The following is a 21,658-nucleotide window of genomic DNA, read 5'->3' as shown; positions in this document are numbered from 1 at the left end:
GGTCTGCCTAATACTACAGTGTCTGCCTATGGGGGGTCTGTCTAATACTACAGGGTCTGTCTATGAGGGGGGTCTGCCTAATACTAAAGGGTCTGCCTATGGGGGGCTGCCTAATACTACAGGGTCTGCCTATGAGGGGGGTCTGCCTAATACTACAGGGTCTGCCTATGGGGGGTCTAATACAACAGGGTCTGCCTATGGGGGGGTCTGCCTAATACTACAGGGTCTGCCTATGGGGATCTGCCTAAAACTACAGGGTCTGCCTATGGGAGGGGGTCTGCCTAATACTACAGGGTCTGCCTATGGGAGGGGGTCTGCTTAATACTACAGGGTCTGCCTATGAGGGGGGTCTGCCTAATACCACAGGGTCTGCCTATGGAGAGGGTCTGCCTAATACTACAGGGTCTGCCTATGGGAGGGGGTCTGCCTAATACTACAGGGTCTGCCTATGGGGGTCTGCCTAATGCTACAGGGTCTGCCTATAGGGGGGTCTGCCTTATACTACAGGGTCTGCCTATGGGGGTGCTGTCTTATACTACAGGGTCTGCCTATAGGGGTGCTTCTTTATACTACAGGGTCTGCCTGTGGGTGCTACCTTATACTACAGGGTCTCCCTATGGGGAGTGCATTATACCATATTGAGGACTATCTGGTACATTATACTATATTGAGGACTATCTGGTACATTATACTATATTGAGGACTATCTGGTGCATTATACTATATTGAGGACGATCTGGTGTATTATATTATATGGAGGCTATCTAGAGGGGCATCATACAGTGTGGGGATTACAGTGTTGGAGCCATAAGTTTGGAGGCTACTAAGGGGTCAGTATACTGTGTATAAGAGAGCATCATACTGTGTATAGGGGAGCTGTACAGGGGGAGACTCGGGACATTATTAAATATAAAGTGGGCACTTACTGTTATAGGGGAACTCAGGTTACTGTGACTATCAAAGGGGCACACAGGACAATATTACTTTCTAGGGGGCAAAATATGGTCTCTGTTTTCTAGGGCACTTGCACCTGGCATTGCTATATTAAGAGGGGTGCCTTAGAATTTAGAGGGCACAGAGAACCACACAGCAGGGGCAGTAATAGGGACACATACGGCAGCAGTGGCTCAGTATTGGGGTATCAGGTGCAGTAATAGGGTTGCATATGGCAGCAGCGGCTCAGTATTGGGGTATCAGGGGCAGTAATAGGGACACATATGGCAGCAGTGGCTCAGTATTGAGGTGTCAGGTGCAGTAATAGGGACACATATGGCAGCAGTGGCTCAGTATTGAGGTGTCAGGTGCAGTAATAGGGACACACACGGCAGCAGCGGCTCTGTATTGGGGTATCAGGGGCAGTAATAGGGACACATATGGCAGCAGCGGCTCAGTATTGGGGTATCAGGGGCAGTAATAGGGACACATATGGCAGCAGCGGCTCAGTATTGGGGTATCAGGGGCAGTAATAGGGACACATATGGCAGCAGCGGCTCAGTATTGGGGTATCAGGGGCAGTAATGGGGACACATATGGCAGCAGCGGCTCAGTATTGGGGTATCAGCAGGATGAGAAGTTTGTGCAGGTTGGGAAGAGATGGTGATGGGGCTGGAATGTGAGAAGTGAAACGTGTCTTTGTTGAATTCTCTGCAGCCGAGTCGTGGCTGGAAGAAGTTGTCATGTCGGTCTGGGCCAGATGGAAAAGTGACGATTCCATCATAAACACCGTCAGCGGTAAGACATTATCTGTAACTGTGCTGTGATCTCTTATATGTTCTGTAGGGCTAGTATCTACCACTGACCATATGGCGGTAATATCTATGTTGGTCGTTATACAGAGATTATTTTCAGTAACAGCCCCGTCATCTGCTGAGGTTCTCCTCCACTATTAGGGCACATCACCGAGTTGTAATCAAGGTTACCTGGTTAGGGGCCCACTCAGAAGCTTTGCCCCCCCCCGAGCCAAAACCCTAGATGTGCCTCTGAATCACATATAATCTTTACACCCAGCTCCCTGCTTGCCAACCACAACATGGCTGCTGCAAGTGGTCACATGACTGTGGAATGCTCGCAGTCATGGATAAAAAAGTGAGACCTTCTCGGGACTAGAGGCCGACATGTACCGGACAGATCTGTCTACTCCTCTTGTTGTCCCGGAGGAGACCAGCTATTTGTTTAGTATAACGGTTTGTCTCCGGAAAAATGGAGTCAAGGCCTCGAAATTAGAGACACATTTTAGAGCTTGCTGTTTTACCCTATCAATATCCTGTTGTGAGAACTATGCGCTTCCTGCTGAGTGCTGAGTCCAAGGAGGAAGAGGAAGCTTGGCTCATAGTGACAGAGCGAGGCGGAGGGGGAGGACACAGGTGAGAGGCTTGTGTGGAGCCGGATTGACAAGGCGCAGCGCTGCATGTATTCCTCCGCTGTGTTATGAGAGCGCAGGCTATGCAGCTGCACTGCATGTATTCCTCCGCTGTGTTATGGGCGCGCAGTCTTGCGCAGCTGTGTATGGGCTGCACACAGTCCGTGCGCTCCCGGCAGGTGTCCTGGCGCAGCACTATATGTGGGAACCACTGGGACGTTTCCATAGTCGTCCTATGTGAGTGCTGATAAGTCTGATGTGTGTGGTGTCAGTGTGAGTAAATATCGCTGTAAGGTATGCGGATCTTTATCTCGTGGTCTCAATTGTGGAGACGAAAAGGCTTTCTTTTGATATTCTTCTTATTATTGCTTCCGTGGTACACATTATAGCCTTTATTATGACCCAGTACAAACATGTCAGGCTGGCAGCGGATTTCTACGTACAGTAGAGTTCTGGCTCTCTGGACCCCACTGCGCTCTGTGACCTGGAGGTCGCTGTTAGGGTGCAGTCAGACAGCAGTACACGGACTGGCCGGCGGCCCTCCTGACCCAATCATGACAGCTGTATAGAAATGCATGAAGCCACCGGCCAGTCCGTGCACTGCGCTCTGTGACCCAGAAGTCGCTGTTAGGGTGCAGCCAGACAGCAGTGCACGGACTGGCCAGCGGCCCTCCTGACCCAAGTGTGACAGCTGTATAGAAATGCATGAAGCCACCGGCCAGTCCGTGCACTGCGCTCTGTGACCCAGAAGTCGCTGTTAGGGTGCAGCCAGACAGCAGTGCATGGACTGGCCGGCGGCCCTCCTGACCCAAGTGTGACAGCTGTATAGAAATACATGAAGCCACCGGCCAGTCCGTGTACTGCGCTCTGTGACCCGGAAGTCGCTGTTAGGGTGCAGTCAGACAGCAGTGCACGGACTGGCCGGCGGCCCTCCTGACCCAAGTGTGATGGCTGTATAGAAATACATGAAGCCACCGGCCAGTCCGTGCACTGCGCTCTGTGACCCGGAAGTCGCTGTTAGGGAGCAGTCAGAGAGCAGTGCACGGACTGGCCGGCGGCCCTCCTGACCCAAGTGTGACAGCTGTATAGAAATACATGAAGCCACCGGCCAGTCCGTGCACTGCGTACTGATTTATACAGCCGTCTGACTTCACCCTTGCATTATAAATCTAGGGAACCTCGCTCTGATGCTCTTCCATTCTAAGTCTACATCTGGGTGTCAGCCTCAGCCTCCAGTAGGTGTATATGCCCGAAAATTATGCACATGTTTATTCTGGCAGCACCATTCTAGTCTATGACCCCGCTGGCGCATACTCGCTTCCCATTTTACAGGGTATTTTGGACGTAAGCCCCCTCGGGGCCACTGAGTGCAATATGAACGCACCTTAAAGGGCCACTGTCACCCCCCTCCAGCCGTTATAAACTAAAAGAGCCACCTTGTGCAGCAGTAATGCTGCATTCTAACAAGGTGGCTCTTTTAGTTTTAGGTTCAAGTATACCCCCAAAAAAGCGATTTGATACTTAGCCATAATTGGTGTCTCTAGCCACGTAGGCTGGTCCTCCCTCCCCAGCTCGAAACGCTCCTCTGCCGTCACTCACATCTTCTTGGTCTTTCTGCGCCGCCCCCTCAGCGCTGTTTACGTTTTCAAACCGGCGCCTGCGCTGTGTAGTACTGTTCTGCGCAGGCGCAGTAAGCTCTGGCCGTCTGCCGTCCAAGCCAGGCTTTCACACTGCATCTGCGTAGAACAGTAGTACACAGCGCAGGCGCCAGTTTTGAAGCGTAAACAGCACTGAGGGGGCGGCGCCGAAGGCGACTGAAGATTGGAGTGACGGCAGAGTAGCGGTTCAAGCTGGGGAGGGAGGACCCGCCTCCCTGGCTAAAGACCGGTATTGTGGCTAAGTATCAAAACGCTTTATTTGGGGTATACTTGAACCTAAAACTAAAAGAGCCACCTTGTTAGAATGCAGCATTACTGCTGCACAAGGTGGCTCTTTTAGTTTATAACGGCTGGAGGGGGGTGACAGTGGCCCTTTAAGGCTACTTTCACACTTGCGTTTTTAGCAATCCGTCGTTTTGGGAAAAAAACATCCTGCAAATGTGCGTTTTTTACCCATAGACTTGTATTAGCGACGGATCACGATGGATGGCCACACGTCGCGTCCGTCGTGTTTTGGCAGACCGTCGGCACGAAAAAACGTTCCAAGTGAACGTTTTTTTTTGTCCGTTGCGTCCGCCATTTTCTACCGCGCATGCGCGGCCGTAACTCCGCCCCCTCATCCCCGGACTTTAGACTGGGCAGCGGATGCGTTGAAAAAGTGCATCCGCTGCCCACGTCGTGCATAAATTTCACAACGTGCGTCGGTACGTCGGCCCGACGCATAGCGAAGGACCCGTACCGACGCTAATGTGAAAGTAGCCTTATCTGTCTTTTTCTGGATGATCCTCACCTGAATTATACCCGCAATACCTCATAAAAATGAATGTGCAGGGAAGCACAGCTCATGTCAAAGAGAAATGGTGCAATATTTTTAATGTAACCCAATTACCAAAATGATTTTTATTCCCCAAAACATGTAAGGAAAGTAAAACAACAAAAAAATAGTTTTGCACTGCAGGATTGTCATAAGGTATCGTATCTGCCACTTTCCTCCAAGGTTAGCGAGCATATAGTAAGATGGGATAAAATAAAGCACTAAACTGTGTTGCTCATATAGATATAAACATCTAGCAGTATTTGGTCAGTATTTTACATCAGTATTTGTAAGCCAAACCAGGAGTGGGACAAATAGAGGAAAAGTCTAATAGAAACATATGCTCCACTTCTGTATTTATCACCCACTCCTGGTTTTGGCTTACAAATACTGAGGTAAAATACTGACAAATACTGCTAGTGTGACGGCAGCCTTAGACTGTGTTCACATTGCGTATTATCTTCACGTTAGTTGGTCCATCAGTATTTGCATCTGAAGCCTCTGGGATACGGGTCTACGCTCCGATGTCTGATTCCCGTTTTTCTGGACTTCAAATGTAAGCGATAACCTTAGGCCACGGTCCATGTTTAGACTCTCTTGTTGGCTGTTCTTTTTTAAGGAACAGACAAATTGAGTTACAGGGGTTGTCCGGTCATTTATATTGATGACATATCATTGGGATGCGTCATCAATATCAGATCAGTCGGGGCACTACTTCCGGCACCTCCACCAGTCAGCTATTTTCGACACAGCCAGTGGCCGGATGTGCTCTGTTGCAAAGCAGGACTACATCGTTCTGTCAGCTGTATATTTCCTACAGTGGAAAACTGCACATTTACCCCTATTCTAATGAATAGCCATGGATTTGCAGTACCGGGCTGCGGCCACTATACAGCTGATGGAGCTGTGTAGTTCGCCCCACAACTGAGCACATCCGGCCACTGCTGGCGCTAAGAAGAGTTAGTCATCAGGCATGCCTGGTGTCACACCCCTACTGATCTGATATTTATCATCTATCCTAATGATAGGTCATTAATATAAAGTACTGGACAACCTCTTAATGTTCAAAATTGATCCATTGCACAACTGTGTCAGGTGGGTCCCATTAATTATTAGGGGGTCCTTCTGGGTTTCATTCAAGTGCATTATACAGATTTTTTTTCTACTTCTGTTGTTAAAACTGACACATAATTGAACATAGATGAGCCTTGTAATAATCGATGGCTCCCCTGCTTTAATTTGCATTAGTTATTTAATGCAGTGTTCCTCAACCCCTGTCCTTAAGGCCCACCAACACATCATCTCTTAAGGATTCCCATAGTATTGTACAGGTAAGAATTTCATCATCTGTGTAATACAATGGAAATCCTGGGCCGTAAGGACTGGGGTTGAGGAACACTTATTTAATGGATGCGTTTTTGACATTAAAGGGAATCTGTCAGCAGGTTTTTGCTATGTAAGCTGAAGACATCATGAGGTAGGAGTTAAAACGCAGGTTTCAGCACTTGCTATTATCAAGCTCTGTGGTTTACCTGTAATGATAGGAGCTTATCATTGCTGGGCACAGAAGCACATGACTCCAACTCCACCCCCTCCTACGATGAGCAGCTCACTGTCTATAGCTATGTACATGGATAGCCTGGTGTGGGCGGGGTTAGCTTTCTCAGCTCTGTTCATGCTAAATCTAAAAGCTCTGATTGTATCAGTACAGGTGCACCCAGTAAACTAAGTGATGCATCACTGGAATCAGGGTCTCTATGCCTACATTATGCTGCTGTCAGATGAAGGCGCAAAATGCTACTGACAAATTCCCTTTAATTATATTTCTCTGCTCCTAAAAACACAACAGATCAAACAGAATGTCTGAATATAGATGTCAGATTCCAAGAGTGCACTGTTATTCATTTTTTATCTTGTCAATTATTTAGCTTATGTGAATGGAGTCTTACTAATATCCTTGTATGTACAAAGGTGTCCTTATTTTCCTATAACGGGGTCTGTTCCAGCAGCTCCACTTCCAGCCTCTCAGGAGAGTTGTTCCTGTATCAGTAAATCATCAGTGCGCAGTATTAAGGGGGTTGGATTCCTGCTTATTTAATTTGCTAACTTGGTCCCTTCTCTGTCTATGCGCTAACCATGGCGGAGAATAGTGCTTGACTTAGCCTCTGAAATGAGCAGTCAGCCAGCCCCCTTCACACTCAGCACCGACAATGTATGGACTCCAGAGCCTCCCTAATTGGACAACCTCTGTACATATTAGATTAATGTTGATTTTTGCCTAGATAGACTATCTGATCACAAATTCAGGACCTCCAATTTTTCCTTGATGGCAGATGTAAGAGAAAAGGATGGGGCAGTTACCGCTCGGTGTAGAGTATGGGGGTGTCAGGCAGGATACCGTCAGCTTCTGCTATGTAAAGGCTGTGGCCAGCCTGGTGTAATAATGCGATAAGTTTGAGGCATGGCGCTGATATCTGCTGTGTACAGGAAATGTTCCCTGTAAAGTTGTTAGGTTATATAGGAATGGGATAGTGCTTGTTTAAGTACCCAGAGCTGGACAAATCCCAGGAGCCATGTGGCCGATGTGTCGGGAAATGTGCTGCTGGTGCTTAACTTTTTTTTTTTTTTTTTCCCTCTTGAACTATGAATGTTCTTATTGTCTAATCACTAAAGTAAAAATTGTACCAAGCATAGTGTAAATCCTGAAGCTTGCTTACTATGTTCAGAACAGAAGTTTAAAGGGGAATTCCAAAAAATACTGAAGGTTGACTTTGTAATTATTCATTGGGAGGTTATACAGAATTCCAAAATAAATAAATTGGGTTTTTTAGTCTTGGGGACTGATGGGAAACATATTGCTGAAATGACTGTAAGTGAAATATTCACTTCATACATCTGGACAGGGATGTAGTTGCTGTATATATGTTAACATTATACGTCCTGAGAAATTTTTACAAAGTGCAACAGATCTATTGTGTGGGAATATAGCCATTGCTGATAAACCTGGATCTCCTTGTCTGTGGCACTGGCACTTTTTATGTTGGTGAACTGGCACTTCTGGGTTGGTCTTTATATTTTCCTTTCATTTATGTGACTTGGAGTGGAAACTGGTGCAAAGTTTGAGCTATTTCCTTATCTATTGCCGCTTTTGGGCATTACTAAACATTCATTTTGACAATGTTTTCCCGCCAATGGACTTCCAGTTACTCTAGGTGTAGCTGACATGTCACTGCAGTGACCAGGAGTGAACATTACGTGGCAGTCGGTGGCCTAGCAAAGACCTATTAGGGCTGTCCCACACGTCCAGATAATTCCGGTACCGGAATAAATTGGTACCGGAGTTATCCGTGTCCGTGTGCCTGGGAACTCACGGAGGCCATACGTGCGGCACACGTGTGCCGCCCGTATGGCGAGTGGGTACCACACGGAGCGTGTGGTACCCACTCTGCATGGTGCTGAAGCTGCGATTCATATCATCCCTGCAGCAACGTTTGCTGTAGAGAAAATATGAAGAATAGTGTTTAAAATAAAGATCCATGTGTCCGGCGCCCCCCCCGCTGGTCAGAAAATACTTACCCGCCTCCCTCGCTGCTTCCTGGTCTGGCCGCGGCTTCTCCTGCATGCGGTCACGTGGGCCCGATCATTTACAGTCATGAATATGTGGCTCCACCTCCCATAGGGGCGGAGCCGACTATTCATGATTGTAAATGATCGGCCCCACGTGACCGCATACAGTAGGAGGCGCGGCCAGACCAGGAAGGAGCGAGGGAGCGGGTAAGTATTTTCTGACCAGCGGGGGGGCGCACAGGGGGTGGGGGGGCGGCGGACACATGGATCTTTATTTTTAACACTATTCTTCATATTTTCTCTATAGCAAACGCTGCTACAGGGAAGATATGAATACCGGCTTCAGCACCATGTGGGGGGGACAGCGCTTACTGTAGCGCTGTCTCCTGCACGCACACGGACCCCAGACGGAGAATGTCCGTGTGAGGTCCGTGTTTTACGCGGACCCATTGACTCTATTGGGTCCGTGTAAAACGTGCGCTCCCACGAACACTGACATGTCTCCGTGTTTGGCACACGGAGACACGGTCCGCAAAAAATCAATGACATCTGCACAGATGCATTGATTTTTATGGGTCTACGTGTGTCAGTGTCTCCGGTACGTGAGGAAACTGTCACCTCACGTACCGGAATCACTGACGTGTGAAACCGGCCTTAGGCCGTGCTTTATAAATTGCCTCTCCGTTTACCACTGACTGCCAATAATGCTTTGCTATACCAAAATATCATTTATCAAAAACCACATTGGGAAGACTATTAGTGTTTTTAAAAAATACACAATAACAAATAAAAGCCTTTTCTTCATGAAATGTGTTAGGTTTTGTTTTTTTTGTTTTTTTTTTTTTTTAAAACTTTTTACAAATAGAACTGACATTTTCCAGAAAGTTCTGACGTTGTTTCAACTGCAGTAAGAATGTAGCAAAAAATAAGGAAAAAAAACCTGCAAAAGTGTTCACCTTTAAAAAATAATAAAATGTAATCATTTAGGCTACGTTCACATTTGCGGTCAACGCCGCAGCGTCGGGCGCCGCAGCGGCGCCGCATGTGTCATGCGCCCCTATATTTAACATGGGGGCGCATGGACATGCGTTGTGCTGCGTTTTGCGCCGCATGGCCGCAAGCGTTGGACGCAAGAAACGCTTCAAGTTGCATTTTTTTTGCGTCCAACTTTCGGTCAAAAAGGACGCATGCGGCGCAAAACGCAGCGTTTTAGCGTGCGTTTTGCCGCGTTTGTTTGCGTTGTGCGCTGCGGCGCCGACGCTGCGGCGCACAACGCAAATGTGAACGTAGCCTTACATGAAAATTGGCTCAATTAAAGAATTTGTCCCACAAACACAAGCCCAGTTATGGCTATGGCATAATACGGCAATTTTTATATCAAATGCAAACAGAAAAACATACCTGAACTGCTTTTTATTTTATTTTTTTCCTCTCCATTTTTCTAGAAAGTGTTAGTTGTCCAGTTCTGAGGATAGGTAATCAATGTAAGATTTATGGGGGTCCGACACTCATCTCCCCCACAGATCATTTTAGTAAGAATTACTTACTTTACAAGCAATTATAGCGGTATGACATGCCACCTCCTATTTATTACACTCCCCTGGCTGGCCGCGGCTGCTAGGAAATACTGGCAGGCCCTCCCTATACATTACATGGGGATGTTCTATGCACAGCAATCTCCTGACTTTGCCATCCAACAGCACCAGATCTACAGGAAAAAGTTTCTGTGTAAGGAGGTTACATGGTCGGTACTCAGAGAGAAGGGAAGGTTGGGACCACAACAGTATAATTGCTGCTAACGTATAACCTATATTAGACCAGTGCAGCATTTACTGGTCTTTCTCCCGCAGAAACTGGTACTTGCTCTAAAAGAAGAAATATTTGAGGTAGACAGCAGGTTTTTTTTCAGCAAAATATCCTGGTCATTAACAATCACTTTTGAAAATGGCGCTCATTTATGGTAACCACACAACTTTGCGGTCTTTAGGTGTGCTGTGATGTTACATGTCAGCTAATAGCGCATCGCTTACCTGCTACAGATCAGTTTGTATTTTGTGAAGATTCACTTTAAGAGCATCTGTTTCCTTATTAACAATACAAACTGTGTACATTACTAATAAGACATTTGAAACCTGATGATCCTGTTATATTTACTATGAAAATCCATGTAAAAATGGATGAATAATCCTTTATGTAAATTTAATTCTGTCTCTGGCCATGTAACCAGCTCTTCCGTGTCCCTCATGCTGCTACTGAGATATCACATTGCTCTGTCTAAGGCCGAATCCATTGGATTATATGAGACTGTCACGTTCGGGTCAGGAGAACCACGGCAAGTCCGTGCATCGCAATCCGTACATGGATCGTGTTTAACCCCTTAGTGACGGAGCCAAATTTTTGAAATCTGACCAGTGTCACTTTATGTGGTAATAACTCTGGAACGCTTCAACAAATCCCAGTGATTTTGAGAATGTTTTTTTCGTGACACATTATACTTTATGATAATGGTAAATTTAGGTCAATATGTTTGGTGTATATTTATAAAAAATATAAAAAATTTGAGAAAAATGTTAAAAAATTAGCAATTTTCTAAATTAGAATGATTATCCGTTTAATCCAGATGGTCATATCGCAGCAAACCATTAAAAAATAACATTTCCCACATGTCGGCTTTACATCAGGACCATTTGTAAAATGTTATTTTATTTTGGTAGCATTTTAGGAGGTTTAAAATGTAGCAGCAATTTTTCATTTTTTCAAGGAAATTTACAAAATGTATTTTTTTAGAGACTTAGGCTGGAGTCACACTAGCGAGTTTTACGGACGTAAGAGCGCAGAAAATATGTCCGTAAAACTCGCCAAACAAACGGCACAATTATTCTCAATGGGGCTGCTCCTATCAGCCGTATATTACGCATCCGTAATATACGGTCTTGTACGGCCGTAGAAAATCGCAGCGTGCTGCGTTTGTCAGCGTATTGCGCAAAAAATACGCCAATGAAAGTCTATGGGGGCGAGAAAAATACGGATTCCACACGGACCAGCAGTGTGACTTGCGAGAAATACGCAGCGGTGTTAGTGAAAAGCCGGTAATTCAATTGCTGGCTTTTCATTTCTCCTTCCCAAACCCGACAGGATATGAGACATGGTTTACATACAGTAAACCATCTCATATCCCCCTTTTTTTTTGCTTATTCCACACTACTAATGTTAGTAGTGTGTATGTGCAAAATTTGGTTGCTGTAGCTGCTAAAATAAAGGGTTAAATGGCGGAAAAAATTGGCGTGGGCTCCCGCGCAATTTTCTCCGCCAGAATGGTAAAGCCAGTGACTGAGGGCAGATATTAATAGCCTAGAGAGGGTCCATGGTTATTGGCCCCCCTGGCTACAAACATCTGCCCCCAGCCACCTCAGAAAAGGCACATCTGGAAGATGCGCCTATTCTGGCACTTGGCCACTCTCTTCCCACTCCCGTGTAGCGGTGGGATATGGGGTAATGAAGGGTTAATGCCACCTTGCTATTGTAAGGTGACATTAAGCCAGATTAATAATGGAGAGGCATCAATTATGACACCTATCCATTATTAATCCAATTGTCTGAAAGGGTTAAAAAACACACACACACACATTATTAAAAAGTATTTTAATGAAATAAACACACCGGTTGTTTTAATATTTTATTGCTCTCTCAATCCACCTGCAGACCCGCGCTTGGCAAAATAATAAACCCACAATATACATACCATCCGAGGATCTGTCAAGTCCCACGATGTAAATCCTTCTGAAGGGGTTAAATCAATTTACAGGCAGGAGCTGCGCTAAAGCACTCGTTCGTGCCTGTAATCCCCGGGTGCTGAAAGGAAAGCTGGGTGATCTGTACTTGCATTGAGTCGCGGTGAAGCGCCCTCTGCTGGATGTCCTCATGAACTGGAGCCTTGGAAAAGTTCCCACGCTCGAGTTCATATGAGTTCATCCACCAGAGGGCGCCTCACCGAAACTCAATGTAAGTACAGATCACCCAGCTTTCCTTTCAGCACCCGGGGATTACAGGCACGAGCGAGTGCTTTAGCGCAGCTCCTGCCTGTAAATTGATTTAACCCCTTCAGAAGGATTTACATCGTGGGACTTGACAGACCCTCGGATGGTATGTATATTGTGGGTTTATTATTTTGCCAAGCGCGGGTCTGCAGGTGGATTGAGAGAGCAATAAAATATTAAAACAACCGGTGTGTTTATTTCATTAAAATACTTTTTAATAATGTGTGTGTGTGTGTTTTTTAACCCTTTCAGACAATTGGATTAATAATGGATAGGTGTCATAATTGATGCCTCTCCATTATTAATCTGGCTTAATGTCACCTTACAATAGCAAGGTGGCATTAACCCTTCATTACCCCATATCCCACCGCTACACGGGAGTGGGAAGAGAGTGGCCAAGTGCCAGAATAGGCGCATCTTCCAGATGTGCCTTTTCTGGGGTGGCTGGGGGCAGATGTTTGTAGCCAGGGGGGGGGGGGGCAATAACCATGGACCCTCTCTAGGCTATTAATATCTGCCCTCAGTCACTGGCTTTACCATTCTGGCGGAGAAAATTGCACAGGAGCCCACGCCAATTTTTTCCGCCATTTAACCCTTTATTTTAGCAGCTACAGCAACCAAATTTTGCACATACACACTACTAACATTAGTAGTGTGGAATATGCCAAAAAAAGGGGGATATGAGATGGTTTACTGTATGTAAACCATGTTTCATATCCTGTCGGGTTTGGGAAGGAGAAATGAGAAGCCGGCAAATGAATTACCGGCTTTTCACATATATCGCGCTGAATTAAATATAAATACAGAATATATATATATATGTGTCTCAATGAGATATATATATATATATACGCTGTATATATGTTTTAACGGACATTTGAGCACATAAATCCATTAGATGTCGGTTTTGCAAGCCTGCGAGAAAATATCGCAGTACGGATGCCATACGGATTACATACGGAGGATGCCATGCGCAAAATACGCTGACACACCCTGACTACGGATGACATTCGGATCACTATTTTGGGAACATTTCTCCGTATTACGGCCGTATTACGGCCGTAAAAAACGGACCATATTGTCTTACGCTGAGTGTGACTCCAGCCTTATCCATATTTGAAGTGACTTTAGGGGTCCCATATATTGGGAAACCCCCAAACGTGATACCATTTTAAAAACAGCACCCCTAGACATATTGAAAACTGTAGTCAGGTAGTTTATTAACCCTTCAGGTGCTTTACAGGAATTAATGCAAAGTGGTATGACAGAAATGAAAATGTGTATTTTTACCACCGAAATGCCTCTAACTTCTGAATAGATTACCAGACTGTAAGGCCGCTATTTGGTCGTGAATTGCCATCGCAAACATCAGGACCACAAAATCATGATCTCAGGGCACTGATTGGGATAAAGATGAAGCCCTCACACTCTGTTAAAGTACCTTCACACTAAACGACTTTGCAACGATAACGATAGCGATCCGTGACGTTGTAGCGTCCTGGATAGCGATATCGTTGTGTTTGACACGCAGCAGCGATCTGGATCCTGCTGTGATATCGCTGGTCGTTGCTGAAAGTCCATAACTTTATTTGGTCGTCAGACCGGCGTGTATCGTCGTGTTTGACAGCAAAAGCAACAATGCCAGCAATGTTTTACAATGGTAACCAGGGTAAATATCGGGTTACTAAGCACAGGGCCGCGCTTAGTAACCCGATATTTACCCTGGTTACCATTGTAAAAGTAAAAAAAAAAAACACTACATACTCACCCTCTGATGTCTGTCACGTCCCCCGACGTCCGCGCTGCTGCTCAGAGCTTCCTGCACTGATGTGTCAGTGCCGGCCGTAAAGCAAAGCACAGCGGTGACGTCACCGCTGTGCTTTCCGGCTGGCGCTTACACAGTGCAGAGAAGCACAGCGCCGGGGGACGCGGCAGACACCGGAATGTAAGTATGTACTGTTTGTTTTTTTTACTTTTACACTGGTAACCAGGGTAAACATCGGGTTACTATGCGTGGCCCTGCGCTTAGTAACCCGATGTTTACCCTGGTTACCCGGGGACTTCGGGATCGTTGGTCGCTGGAGAGCGGTCTGTGTGACAGCTCTCCAGCGACCACACAGCGACGCTGCAGCGATCGGCATCGTTGTCGATATCGCTGCAGCGTCGCTTAATGTGACGGTACCTTTAACCATTTATAATGATGTAGTAACTATTGACAGCAGCATCTAAGGGGTTAAACAGATTTGGATGGTGCAAGCACTGATAGTGGCTGATGCAGCAAGTTGTCAGCTATAGTGTACAGCCAACAGCTGCGGGATTGTCACCTGTATGGGGAGACTATTCTGTTATATCTCAGGTCAGTTAAGAGACGTATTGGCGGTCATTAAGGGGTTAATAGACTTTTGTATTGGCGTAAGCTGTAGCTGCCTGGATGGTTGGGGCAGCGACTGGCTACACTTGGACTCCTAAAATTCTATTCTATTATGCAGTCATTTTGACACGGTTTTCATAGTAAGTACAACAGCCTCTTGAGGTAAGCAGTTTGCAAAGTAAGCCATATGTTGTATTCCTTTGCAAAAGCAAAAAGCCCATCTAAAGTAAACATTTAACAGTTGAACATCTTACGTGGTGGGAGTGACACACACACACACACGCATACACACACGCATACACACACGCATACACACACACACACATACACACACACATACATACACGCACACACACGCACACACACGCACACACACGCACACACACACACACACACACACACACACACACACACATACATACACGCACACACACACACTACTTTTACGTCACTAAAATGATACTTAAACCAGGACTGCTTCTGGTACATACTGGATTCCAAGTCGTTCTGATGAGCTTCATAGTCTTTGCTGAGTGATAGCATCTCCTTTCGGATTTTACAATGTTAAGTTCTAATGGAAGAACTGTTTTTTCAATCTGAGATCTTTGCCCATAAAAATTCCTGACTTAACTGCTTCACCAATGCATGAAAACGCATATTACTTACTTAGTCATTGTTACACTGGGCTTTAAGGAAAACTTACCTTATGTAATGTCTGTGCTTTGCTCTAGTACACTCCATACAGATTTGAGCTTCTGTTCTGAAATCCACCTCGGAACCAGCGACAGTCCATACCCTATGCAAGTGAATGTGGTTTCTGCAATTATTTGCATAGGAAAGTTTTTCTTACAAACTTTTAGTCAGGACTACAGGCACAGGGAAAGGCTTTCTCAATATAGATGCAGTTATTTCCTTGGTTTTATATCTACTGTTCGTGCACTTTGCCAGAAACTTTTCAGTGTCATCAGTCACCAAAAGCAGTCATTCTAGTGAATATCAGATACAAATGCCATCTATTGTGTGACCACACAATCAGCATGTCACAAGGTAAGCAATTAAGGTATTTGGTACAAGCGTCTCTATTGTTCACCTGTCCATGTAATGTGAACCAGCTGAAAGGGCTTAAGCCTTCGTTTGCTAGTGTACATGCTCAATTATAGTACATCTGATGGGTTACAAGAAAATGTCCTGTAGTTGACTCAGTGGGAGTATGTAGTTTGTTGGTTGAAGCTTAAATGCATCACTCCTATAAGGGTACCGTCACACAGTGCCATTTTGATCGCTGCGACGGCACGATCCGTGACGTCGCAGCGATCGTATGATTATCGCTCCAGCGTCGTAGACTGCGGTCACACGTTGCAATCACGGCGCTGGAGCGATGCCGAAGTCCCAGGGTAACCAGGGTAAACATCGGGTTACTAAGCGCAGGGCCGCGCTTAGTAACCCGATGTTTACCCTGGTTACCAGCGTAAACGTAAAAAAAACAAACAGTACATACTCACATTCCGGTGTCTGTCCTCCGGCGTCTCAGCTTCTCTGCACTGTGTAAGCACAGCGGCCGGAAAGCACAGCAGTGACGTCACCGCTGTGCTCGCTTTCTGGCTGGCCGGCGCTCACAGTGCAGAGAAGCTGAGACGCCGGAGGACAGACACTGGAATGTGAGTATGTACTGTTTGTTTTTTTTACGTTTACGCTGGTAACCACGGTAAACATCGGGTTACTAAGCGCGGCCCTGCGCTTAGTTACCCGATGTTTACCCTGGTTACAAGCGAACACATCGCTGGATCGCTGTCACACACAACGATCCAGCGATGTCAGCGGGTGATAAAGCGACGAAAGAAAGTTCCATACGATCTGCTACGACGTACGATTCTCAGCAGGGTCCCTGGTCGCTGCTGCGTGTCAGACACAGCGATATCGTATGGATATCGCTGGAACGTCACGGATCGTACGGTCGTAGCGATCAAAGTGTGACTGTGTGACAGTACCCTAACACTTGTTTTTTTTTTTTTTTGTCTTTGACCAGGTAAAATGGACAGGTAACAGAAATCTGGGCTCAGTTCCTACATTAGATTGTCATCGGCAGAATGACCGAGTGCTTTCTGCCTCCCACCAGTAGCCCCAGTGAACATCGGAGGACTGAGCATGGAGGGGGACTGGCTCGTACACCTAGCTCTGAAGAAATCAGCCCAACAAAATTCCCTGGACTGTACCGTACTGGAGAGACATCACCTCCTCATGACATCCTCCATGAGCCCCCGGATGTAGTGTCTGATGACGAGAAAGACCATGGCAAGAAGAAAGGAAAGTTTAAGAAGAAGGAGAAAAGAAGTAGGTATACAGGAGCATCTCCTACATTATGCTTATCACAGGCCCAATCAATATAATAATTGCTGTCATTTTTGTAAACAAAAGTTCAAGTTCTGTTTTGATGAAAATTTCTTTAGGAGGGTGTAGAAAGGGGTTCCCAACATCAGAAGGAGCTCACTAACTGATTCGCTGATAATCCTTCAGCTGTCCTGTTCCAGCGAGACAGGCTATAGAAGCCAAAATGTTCTAACATATTTAATGAAATCCCATTTTTGGCCAAAATGTTTGCAGTTGTCCATATCCTTTAAAGAGTTACCGGCTTTTTAATTTTCATTTCATAATTTAATACATATGAAAATACACCTTGTAATATATCTTATTAGAGAAATCTGCTGCTTTCTCCTCCGGGACTGATCTTATTTCTCAAAATTACCCATTCACAGGTAAATTTTGTATTAATTGAAGACAGAATGTTACATTACTGAGATAGGCGATGGCAAGTACTACTGATAACATTCTATGCAGCAGTTGGGGTAGCAGGAGACAGAGCTCGTCCTCTCCCTTCTCACCTTCCGTCTACATAGAACCGATGGCAGGTACTACTGATAACATTCTGTGCAGCAGTTGGGGGGGTAGCAGGAGACAGAGCTCGTCCTCTCCCTTCCCACCTCCCGTCTACATAGAACCTTAGGAGATGGCAGGTACTACTGATAACATTCTATGCAGCAGTTGGGGTAGCAGGAGACAGAGCTCATCCTCCCCCCTTTCCACCTCCCGTCTACATAGAACTTTAGGAGATGGGTTGCTGCTGCTATCTTTAATGTAAACATCTTTCTTCACTGCATACAGATTTTACCCATGAATTTTGAGAATGAAAGATCAGTCCATGAGGAGAAAGAATCAGTTTTCTCTAATAAGATATATTGCAAAATATCTTTTCATGTGTACTCTTGATTTATAAGATAAAATTAAATCTGTGATTACTCTACGTCTTTAAAGTGTTCAGGAGAACTTGCAGCAGAATATGTCGGCCTCTAGCTCCTCCCCTCCACTCTCCATAGAACTTCATGAGCACCAGCTGTCATCTCCTATCTCAGTAATGGAAAAGTCTATTCACTGAAGACTGATTTTACTGTGAATTGAGAGTGAAAGATCAGTCCAAGAGGAGAAATAAGCTATTTTCTCGGATAAGATATATTGTATTTTCAAAAATGATGCTGATGTGAAGTATATCATGTGGAAATGTAATTTATTATTTTGTGTGATATAACCATTTGGTTTATAGGCATAAAAATTAAGTTTGAAAATTGCTAAATTTTCAAATTTTGTCAAATTTTCGATATTTCCATAAATAAATGTGAATTATATTGACTAAAATTTACTACTAGCATGAAGTACAATATGTCACGATAAAACATTCTCAGAATCAGTGGGATACGTTGAAGCATTCCAGAACTATAACCTCATAAAATGACTCTGGTCATGAAGGTGAAAACAGGCTGGGGGCTAAGGGATGTTCCAGTAAGGAATATTTTACCGTCTATCCAGTGGTTATGAAATAAATGTTTGATCAATCCGGATCTGACTGCTAGGTAGGGAAGAGTTTCTGTGACCTTTTAATTGGAGAAGGGAAGGGTTTACTTGTCCCCCTCCTAATGGGTAGTGTTCCCATCAAATGGATTCCCAACAATTTATCAAGTTAATAGTTGACAAGTATTTTTGGCTAGAATGCCCCTTTTATTACCCTTCAATTCACTGAATAGCTGATAATTGTTAGATCCGTGTGGATCCCATTGTAACAACCCCCACCGATCGCCCAATCAAGGCACTTTTAAACCCATTCCTTTTTTTTTTTTCACCTGGCTGCAAGAGTGTAGTTAGAAGTTGGATGGCATGGCTGGTGCTTCATATACACGGCCCCCCATTCTAAGTCTGTCACTGATATACGGAGACAGCCAAGCTCAGCGTTACCCATATTGGTTACTTTCCTTAGTGCCATGTGCAGCAGGGTGTGTACATGTCATGACCCTGCATTCAGCTCCTTGTAGCCACTGTCTAGCAGTCAGGTGGCCCTTTTGCTCCATATGTTGCTTACTATCGTGTGACTATTTCCCAGTCATACGGTTACAGTGGGAGGCTTGTGCAATGGTGTACCTGCATGTAGTAAGCTAGACTTCTGGTTGATGCCATAATAGCAGAGGCGCAGTCAGGGTGTAGTCCAGGCTTAGCGGCTACTTTGTCATTAGTTGTAATGAGTCATTGGATGTTTGGCACATACCTGTAGCATCTCTTATTAATTACATGTGGAGCAATGTGATGTGTTCTGCCTGACTTTCTAGTTTGTGTCGACCAACTTGTTTACTTACTAGTAGTGATGAGCGAATATACTCATTGCTCGGGTTTTCCCGAGCACCCTCGGGTGATCTCCGGGTATTAGTGCTCGGAGATGAAGTTTTCTTTGCCTTTGCTGAATGATTTACACCTATTAGCCAGGCTGAGTACATGTGGGGGTTGCTAGGGAGTCCGCACATGTAATCAAGCTGGCTAATAGCTGTAAATCATTCAGCTGAGGCAAAGAAAACTTAATCTCCGAGCACTAACAAATACTCAGAAGTCACCCAAGCGTGCTCTGGAGAACCCAAGCAACGAGTATATTCACTCATCACTACTTACGAGATGTTAGAGCTAAACATGTGAGTTTACCTTTTGTATTGGGATGGCTGACTGGTGCTAGGTAATGTAGTAGACCACAGATAACACACACTGATTTGTACTGGAGCTCTGCAGTTCTGCATTTTATGTCAAGGCCAAATTTCTAAATGGGTTTTCCATGTTTTATATTTGAAGGGCATTGATGCATCTCTTCTGAAAAATGCTTTTAAAAAGACAGGTGTAAAATCTCACTAATAAGGTTAATTCAGGAAGGATAATGTGTATGGTCAAGGTCTCTGAACTATGTTGTATAATGGCATGTTGTTCTTAAAGGGAACCTGTCACCCCTAAAATCGAAGGTGAACTAAGCCCACCAGCATCAGGGGCTTATCTACAGCATTCTGTAATGCTGTAGATAAGCCCCCGATGTATCCTGAAAGATGAGAGAAAGAGAGGTTAGATTATACTCACCCAGGGGCGGTCCCGCTGCGGTCCGGGGCCTCCCATCTTCTTACGATGACGTCCTCTTCTTGTAGTCACGCTCCGGCTCCGCACGTACTTTGCCTTGTTGAGGGCAGAGCAAAGTACTGCAGTGCGCAGGTGCCGGGAAAGGTCAGAGAGGACCTGCGCACTGCTGTACTTTGTTCTGACTGCAACAGGGTAGACAAAGTACGCCTGCGCCGGAGGCGCGGCAGGAAGACAAGAGGACGTCATCGTATGAAGATAGGAGGCCCCGGACCGCGACGCCCATCGTACCGGGACCGCCCATGGGTGAATATAATCTAACCTCTTTTTCCCTTCCCCCATGACGGCACACCTGAGAGAGTGGATCCGCCCAGTTAGGACACGAAACCCTACTGAAAATAAAAGGGCGGTACCTCTCTGTCGCTTCAGTTGGGTTTCCTGTCCTGACAGGGACCCTCGTGCTGAACACGGCGGTGAAGTTCCACTTACCCAGCTCCTGTCCCGGCGTGGAAGAACAGGCAGCGCCTGTGCGTCGGAGTTCGGGTCCTGGATGCGCCGTCCGCAGGTCCTCCGGGGCTTTGCGTCCGATCGGGCTTCTGTGCAGCACGGTCAGATGGCCGGGTTCCTTCCGTGACTGCCACGCCGCCCTCCTCTCTCTGCTGGCGTCCAGGTGCGGCAGCCGCTTCCGGGTCGCCCGTCTGACGTCACGCGCAGGGCCGGCTCCAGGTTTTTGAGGGCCCCGGGCGAAAGAGTCTCAGTGGGCCCCCCTCTTTAACACATACCACGATTCATGATCGCATATAAACACAGCCATGTAGTATATAGCACTGCCCACGTAGTATATAACACTGCCCACGTAGTATATAGCAGCCCAGCCCACGTAGTATATAGCAGCCCAGCCCACGTAGTATATAGCAGCCCAGCCCACGTAGTATATAGCAGCCCAGCCCACGTAGTATATAGCAGCCCAGCCCACGTAGTATATAGCAGCCCAGCCCACGTAGTATATAACACAACCCAATCAGTATATAAGAGCCCATACCTTGTCCTCCCAGCCAGGCTCTGCATCCCCCCGGCCCCCGCAATCCTTTGTTCCAGGTGGCAGGTGCTGCACACTTCCTGTTTGGCGACGCTCGGCTCATTCTCCAGGCACTGGACAGTCGGAAGTCACTCTGCTCTGCGTATCCATGGCGACGGATTGTGGGCGGCTCTCCAGCAGCTGAAAAAGTCCCAGAGCTCCGTGCTGCCTCTGCCTCCTCTTTTCTAGCGTGCACCTCAGACCGCAGATGCCTGCCTCAGGGGCCGCATGTGGGCAGCCTGCCCCTAACGCCGGCCCTGAATGGGCCCCCCTGTCTCGCCAGGGCCCCGGCACTTGCCCGGGTACGCCGGGTGCTGACGCCGGCCCTGGTCACGCGCAAGGCACGC

General features: G+C 46.2%; 1 protein-coding gene across 3 annotated transcripts in view; it reads left to right on the top strand.

The window, feature by feature from the left end:
* The first annotated feature begins 2,240 nt into the window (after nucleotides 1-2,240).
* Nucleotides 2,241-21,658, top strand: part of RALBP1 (ralA binding protein 1) — a 69,785-nt gene continuing 50,367 nt past the window's right edge. Inside the window, exons 1-2 of one of the 3 annotated variants that reach the window (XM_077270205.1) lie at nucleotides 2,241-2,363; nucleotides 16,833-17,137. In XM_077270205.1, the coding sequence (XP_077126320.1) occupies nucleotides 16,894-17,137 (244 nt within the window). In that variant the 5' untranslated portion in view covers nucleotides 2,241-2,363; nucleotides 16,833-16,893. Of the gene's footprint in view, nucleotides 2,364-2,472; nucleotides 2,654-16,832; nucleotides 17,138-21,658 lie in introns of those variants that run through there. The other 2 variants (XM_077270207.1, XM_077270206.1) reach the window with 2 other exon arrangements.

Source organism: Ranitomeya variabilis, chromosome 6 (genome assembly GCF_051348905.1).
Source record: "Ranitomeya variabilis isolate aRanVar5 chromosome 6, aRanVar5.hap1, whole genome shotgun sequence".
In the NCBI taxonomy this organism is placed as follows: Eukaryota; Metazoa; Chordata; class Amphibia; order Anura; family Dendrobatidae; genus Ranitomeya; species Ranitomeya variabilis.
This window is presented reverse-complemented; position numbering and strand designations above follow the sequence as displayed.